This window comes from Magnolia sinica, chromosome 14, assembly GCF_029962835.1.
Source record: "Magnolia sinica isolate HGM2019 chromosome 14, MsV1, whole genome shotgun sequence".
Lineage (NCBI taxonomy): Eukaryota > Viridiplantae > Streptophyta > Magnoliopsida > Magnoliales > Magnoliaceae > Magnolia > Magnolia sinica.
This window is the reverse complement of record NC_080586.1, coordinates 10840251-10847897: the sequence shown is the minus strand read 5'-3', so window position 1 is coordinate 10847897 and position 7647 is coordinate 10840251. Positions and strand designations below refer to the sequence as shown.

The following is a 7647-nucleotide window of genomic DNA, read 5'->3' as shown; positions in this document are numbered from 1 at the left end:
GGTCGAATAGTTCAAGATACAAAACACAACTGTGAGATAAAACTTGACCGACTGAAGATGAATATTCACAAAAAGGAAAACATAACAAAAGAAGGTTTTAAAGAAATGTTTTTTTACGACTGTAATCGCTGGAGTAATAGAAGAAGCATTTAGAAGAACAAGATGTAGGAAAAATCTATATATATGGATAGAAAATTTATGGATAAAAGTCAACAAATCATCTACAAATCCAATCAAACCAAAAGAATTTATCAATTTACTTTATATTAGCTTATCATAGGAATAACGATAATTCAATAACAATAATTATTAGCTATATCCTTTAGTTGTAATTTAAATTTCTGCTCATATACTTGATTTGTCCTTTATCTAATATCACACAATTATTTTAAGAGACTCATTATTACAGTTGATCTAATTGTGAGTTTCTCCTTATGTTTAATTATACTAGTATTTTTAAAAAGTCTATGTTTTTTTTTTTTACAAAGCATCCATCTTTGGAAGAAGAATCCCACTCTCCGATTATCAGCTAATCGTTAAATTTTTTTGTAAGTGGCTGAATAAGTGACTGATATTTTTAGAATCCGATCATATATTAGACATATCTGTTTATTTTAGTGACTGAAGTCAAATTTAATCACTTGGATCGAACTGTTTTATCGATTCTGGAACATCCACACATACTACACGTGGCAGGAAACAAATGGAGCGCCAATAGATCCACTGCGTGAGATGACCCACCCTGAGTTTTCCAACGGTGGGCCTGCGGAATAACGGATTGGATCTCGCAGGTATCTGGAATCAGACACGTGTGAGCTGATAGCAAATGAAAACTTAAGTCGTGCGGGTGCAGTTTGAAATTGCATTGACCGCAGCGTTGGAAGGGAACCGAAAAACGAAAGAAACAGAAGCCTACCCCTTTTACAACTCAGTTGTCTTTTTGAGTAGATTTTTCTTTTTGTATGTTTTGAAGACAAAGATGGGCCACTCGAGCTTTCGTTGTCTCACTGCCATCCGAAAATCTCCGGCCGGATTTGTCCCTTCCTTTGTATTTATACCCCATTCCCATTCTCAGTTTCTCCCTCTCATGAAAATTTCTGGTTTGACGGTCCACCTAAATTACCAATCTCACATTGGTGGAAAAGATGGGACCCTCATGTTTTGTGGTGACCCACAAAGGGCCGGTTGGGTCTTATTCCCTATTCCCACATGTTAGTTAGATGGAGCTGAGGATGAGAAGATCCAACGTCCATACCTAATGTGCACAGTAACTGTTGACGTGGCATGCATGTACGCTAACCTGTACCTTCCAACTGGTGGGCCACACTGTTTCTTGGGCATATTGCCGGATTCGGATTTTTATTTGAGGAGGCCGGTTCCTCTACGAGTACTTCCATAATAGGCCATTGTACAACGTTCTATAGGTGGGCCATTAAGTCGTGCATATGACGTCTGTTGATCAGGTTCAACCCACCTTGAAAGTCAGTTACCGCGGATCAAACCATCATGTGGTCCAATTTTAGAATTTTGAGGTCTTGGGACAGTTGTCTGTTGTTTCATGTGGTGTAGCCTGCATGATGTATTTGTCACACAGACTTGTGCATTAGGAGAAGCCCTCACCTTGGATTGCACAAAGTGGAGGTTATGAAATTATCAAGTGGTGACATGGTAGAAAATTATTGGGAGAAGAGGTCGCTGCTCAACCACAGGTAACATATCATAATTAAAAGAAAATTAAAAAAACAAAGAGACATATCACAGCACAAAAATCTATGTGATTCTTTTTTGGTATATAGATGGATTCATATCAATCCATGGTACTCGAAGTAAAAACAAAAAGCAACTAGGCTTTCTTTCTCATGACATCATATATATTACTCCAAATGATTAAGGATTTGTGTAAAAATAATTTATATGAAGTTATGAAATTATTCTATTAACTAGGGACACACCTTCGGATCTCAAAGCAAGGGAGTGTTGCTTGTTGTGATCAGCCGTACACTTTTGATAATTAGGTTTCATAAATCCTAACAAAAATAAAAGATATTTTCAAATTCATAGAGGGGCTCATATGATGGATAGATTACTTATGGGACATCCAACTTTGATAATAGATTTTTGATGTAGAGTGGGTCACGGACAGATGGACTAGAGAAGGCCTGATCAAAGGTGAAAGTAATCAAGACTGTTAAAACCATAAAGCAAGCATATATTATAAACTGGAATGAATTATTCAACACATTTGTATATGATTTTGGGGTAGGAGAAGCTACTTTAGCCAACCAATACACTATGTGGGGTTGCCCACACCAGGTTTGCAAGATTCCATTAGATCTATGGTCAAAAGTCTATTTTAATTTCATTTTTACTATTTATATTAATTTTGAGAAATCACGAAGGAGTCCAGAGAAATTATGTGAATTTAGAATAGTTATCCTTGAGGAAAATGATAATTGACCTTATCAGGTCCACGTCCATGTCCACGTCAATAAATTGACAGACAGATTGAATGCTATAAACAGGAGATATGAGACTTCCATTCAACCCTTGCATAGGCACAGACAGTAATTCAACTATTTGTCTTTTATATACACTAATTATTTTTCTGCTTATTTGGTTGACTATTGATTACTTTTGATTTTATGGTCAGTTAACCAGATGATCTGAACCGTTGATTCATCGTGCATTTTGTATACGGTGGGGATCACGATTTGCAAAGTTTGGAGTCTGGTAATTGTAGGCCACATATGGTGATTGCACACGCGGATGGTTCGTCCGATCCATAATTCCATTTAGGCAAGAATCCCAGGTATGGTAACCCATTGTGGGCTAACGGTTTGGCTATCCACACATTTTTATTTATACCTAATTGGCCCTGAGGTGGAGATCAAGATCTTCTAGATTGAGCTGTCGTGATCCTTCATGATTTGGCCTTAATAGTATTGAACGACTTTGATCTTTTCACTTAATATAGTTGTACGTGATGGATGTTGGTACAAATTAATCAGAAAATCTATTGTACCAGAAATCAGTTAAAACGTAGGTTAGGGAATAGTTATACTGCCGCGCGGCCTCACAAGGTGTCTGATGAATGGACTGGATTCCACTACACCTGTTGTAGGAAGCTCGTGCAACACCCAAACTGCATGGGGCCGTATACGTGAAACATCCATTCTATTCATGAGTTGAGTCAAATCTCATTTTCACCGTACATAGAAAAAGATTAGATCCATCAAAACTCTGTTGGGCCACAACACAGGGACAATGTAAAATCACCCCTAAAATATCTAAACTGACTTGGTGTGGCCCACCTGAGCTTTGGATCGGATAAATTTTTGGGTGGCTTATGGACCCTTGCGATTTCACTTGATGAACGGTTTAGATGGAATTTAAACAGCACGGTGGGCCCCACAATACATCTATGGTGGTTCATTATCCGAATAGTTCCTTTGGGTGTGGTCCACCTTCACTTTGAAGCGGCCTGCTTTATTTGGCTAAGGACCTTACAAGGAGGACGTGACGAGGTTGATTACTGTCTTCCTCGGTTGATAAATACAGTGACTTGATGGGAGGAAAATCTTGAATTCAAGATAAAAATTAAATTTTATAAGAAATTTTATTTGATAGGTTATTGTAAAAATAAGTTTAACACTTTTAAATAGTAGTAAACAAACTCTAAAATCATAATCAAAGATTCTTAATCAAATAAGAAAATAATTTTAGAAAATAACTTAATTTAGAGCTGTCCATCAATATGTCAGAATAACCAAAAAGTATTCAAAGATTTATAAACCTGATCTGTCAAACCCGTCAAACTGAATTTTGACCCGTTAAGAAGATTCACCAATCTGTCTAAACTAGTAGAAACCAGCCAATAAGCAATATAGAACAGTTTTTTGACGTGTCTATATTGACAGAAATCAGCTAACAAGTAATATAAAAATTTTGGTAGAATTTCTCTGTGTTGATCAAATTTATTGACCATCACATTATGCTGAGTATGTTTGATCTTGTTAGTTTTTTTCTTTTTTTTTTAGTCCACTTTAGACATCAACGGTTTGTATCCCGTTCTACATCGGGAGCGGATTTGGTGAAGGCCACAAACTCTCGCCAAGGCCAGGTTCTCACCTAAACCACTCCCCTTATAAGATGTGGTGCAGCAGGATGTGGATTGAGTCCTGCCCCCTCTTTAGGCACGGACAGGCAGTCCTGTGGGCAGGTCTATCGTGGTTTATTTTTATTTATGCCATTCCTTCTCTCATGTCATTTTAAGAAAATGAGGTAGATCTAACGCTCAAAAGTGCCACACTAACTGATAAGCTTGGCTGCATTAAATGCACAAAAGCATGAAATGCAAATTGCATTAAATGCAAGAGTCATCTACAATATGGTCTACTTAGGCATTGGATCTACCTCATTTTTTGTGCAAATACCTTAAAATGAGACGAGACAAGGGTTATATGGCATCGATAAACAGATGAATCACAGGCCGACCCACGGATCTGCCCGTTCATGGCTAGAGACGCGCGGGGTCTGACGCAATCCGCGTTCAGCTCAACAGATATAGGCGCTTGACAGGCGTGGAGGAATTAGGGTGGAACCGGATATATGGCTGGGAAGGAGGGAAAATGTGATGCACTCATCGAGTGCATGTTGTATGTTGTAAGCGACTGACAGGCGAAAAAGAGTCACGTGGACATCAGAGCTGACCATGAGGTGAATGTCCACCCAATGCTATCGGCAGGTGGACAACACATGTGAAAATGACCAACGGTCCAAATTCTACGCTGCGCGTGGCCCACGAGCTATTAGGCTCAGGTTCTAACAAGATGTGCTACAACAGTTGTAGGCGCCCGACAGGCAAAAAGAACTACGGTGGAACCTGATGAACGGTTGGGAAAGAGGGAAAAAGAGAAAACCTCTGACTGCATGTCATAGGCGCCTGACGGCCGAAAAAAAGCATACACGTGGACACCATAGCTGCTTATGAGGTGAATGTCCGGTCGATATGATCAATAGGTGGGCACCACATTCATAAAACGAATGAACCAACGCTCAAGTGAAAATGATCAACGGTCCAAATTCTACGCTTGCCTGTGGGCCACCAGCTATTAGCAAAACTCCATACTTTAAAAATACTAGTATGATCATTTGTTGCATGTTCTTTTTGCTGAGGGCCCACCTTATTATCGTACGGGCTTATTTTTCGGCCACGGCATTTTTGCAAAGAGGATCATCAGACGAGAGGCGCTGATCTAACACACGTGTTTCTTCATTTGCCTTCAATTTTCAAATACCCAAAATCTCCTCAGCTAGAGGGCGTAATCCTTCCTTGTTGAAGGACCCGATTTGTCAGGGACGTCTGTTTCATCGGAGCTAATCCGACTAACACAACCCTCCAAAAGATGTAAAATTGATATTGTTGTCCATCCATTCTAGGATCCATTTAATGGACGGTCCAGATCATCCATTTAACAGTCACGTGGGCCATTCTTCATCAGTCAATCCACATGTCGGTGTATCAGGACCTTAGGCCGCAGCGACAAGTCGGTAGAAGAACCGACAATCCCATCCTCGAAGGGCATTTTAGTCATTGTAACCAAGGGCTAGGGCTTCGTGTCCTGCTGAGATCTCCCACTTTTTTTTCACTGAGAAAAACTCCAATACTCTAGCAGGCATGATGATTGTAACACTTTCACTCATAAATCGTTCGAATAAAACAAAATTAACAACAAAAAACCGTCCAAACATTCTAAAACTCTCTAGATGAAATATAAAATACAAAAAAAAAAGTATATAATCACAAAAAATGACCGATTAAACTTAAATAATTAGACGGTTAAAATGAATAATTCTCAACGGTACAAAATCAACAAATAAATCTATACAAATCACATTTCCAAGTAAATAAATTAGTCTCATTTTAGATACACAACCTATCTAGAGTATGACACACAATTTGGACGGTCTAATTTAAATCTATATGTGCCAGGTGTACAAAATCGCGCATGTGTAATGTGTATGTGTGCTTGTAGATCACCTGATCTTTTGGTCTTTTACCTGCATGTGTGTTCCCTTGCTCGCTCACTAACACCTGTGTGGACAGATACTCGGCCACCAAGCTCTTTCAGACGCTTCAAAGATCCCGTTCCTTTTTTTTTTTCAATACAATAAATACAATACAAGAACAGCTTCTCTCTTTCTCTGTGAATCTCCTCTATTTTCATTTCCCTCTCTCCCCAACACAAACTCTCTTTCAAAATCTTCTGATACCATACAGTTTTGGTAGTCCCTCAAGTCTCTTATTGGGTTTTCTTCTTTCACTGGAATCCTGTTAGGACCCTGTTGCTCTGCCTCTGAAGTCTCTGCTTCTCATACATGTATCACAACTGTCAGAACATGATCTCACCATGTTTCTAGTGTAAAAAGTCCCCATAGCCTTTTTTGGGTTTTTCAAATCTTCTGTAGAGAGGAGAAAAGGGGGGTTGTGATGGATTTCAATGAAAAGGTGAGTGGGTGATCATGATGGTTTCGATTGGGGTTTCTTCCTTTTGGGGCTTTTTGATATTGAGATGATCATTACCATTGATCTATTTATTTTTGTTTGTTTGTTGCAGAAACTGGAATCTGCAGGGGAGGTTTCAGATGAGTTGAAGAAGAGCTGTGCTGATTGCAGGACTACCAAAACCCCTTTGTGGAGAGGTGGTCCTGCAGGGCCCAAGGTGTGTTATATATAACAAAAAAAGAAGAGAGAAAAACATTTCTGATGCTTTTTTGATGTGGGTTTTTTTTATTATTATTATTTATTTATCGCATTTGTCTGATTTGTATTTGGGCTTTAGTCCCTCTGCAATGCATGTGGGATAAAATACAGGAAGAGAAGGAGAGGACTGCTTGGGTTGAAGAAGAGAGAAGAAAAGGATAATAAAAAGGAGAGGAGGGAAGCTTCATTGAAGGTGAGATTGGTGGGGTTGGGAAGAGATATGTTGTTGCAGATGCAGAGAAAGAGGAAGCTGGCAGAGGAAGAAGAGGCAGCTGTGCTGCTGATGGCTCTCTCATGTGGTTTTGTATCTGCTGCCTAATCCAAAAGCATATAGCTAATCTCTCTCCCTCCCTCCCTCTCTCTCTCTCTCTCTCTCTCTCTCTCTCTCTCTCTGTTTTATTACTGTGTTGGTTTTGTTCGTTTTGGTTTCTTTCAAGAGAGAGAAAGGGGGCAAAGATCAACCGTCTATCTCTCTCTTTACAGATCGTTCAAATGCAAGGAAAGTTCCTGTAATGTATAATGTTACTTTTGGAATATATGAGGAATTTTGGAATTTTGGCTTTATCTTGAGTTATACATTCTTTTCGGGCATATTTTCACTATATACACAAACTTTCTCAATTCCAATGAGTGGACCCGGTTTTCCGGTAATCCAGACCAATGGTATATCGTGGTCCTACGGATTGAAGGTTGAGAGATGACCCACAACTGAAAAACAGCTGGGATTCTCCATCCACGGTGGGGCTTAAGAGGCCAGTGGTCTAGATTAACGTAACTTGGCCCCACTTGTAAGAACTGGAAACTGTTTAAGTCTAAAATCCCAAGGGCTGTGGCCGTTGATTTCATCATAGGAATTTCTAGTTAGAGGTTTAGAAAGAGATATG

General features: G+C 39.2%; 1 protein-coding gene across 1 annotated transcript; it reads left to right on the top strand.

Annotated features, from left to right (window-relative positions):
* The first annotated feature begins 6096 nt into the window (after positions 1-6096).
* Positions 6097-7333, top strand: LOC131225665 (GATA transcription factor 15). The gene is made up of 3 exons (XM_058221231.1): positions 6097-6508; positions 6618-6722; positions 6843-7333. The coding sequence occupies exons 1-3, from the start codon at positions 6491-6493 to the stop codon at positions 7080-7082; spliced, it is 363 nt and encodes a 120-aa protein (XP_058077214.1). The 5' UTR covers positions 6097-6490; the 3' UTR covers positions 7083-7333.
* Positions 7334-7647: the final 314 nt, after the last annotated feature.

Bases quoted from the DNA above. Each gene is read 5' to 3' on its own strand.
- LOC131225665 (XM_058221231.1), top strand. The intron at 6,723-6,842 runs GTGTGTTATATA...TTTGGGCTTTAG, and splicing joins GTGGTCCTGCAGGGCCCAAG to TCCCTCTGCAATGCATGTGG.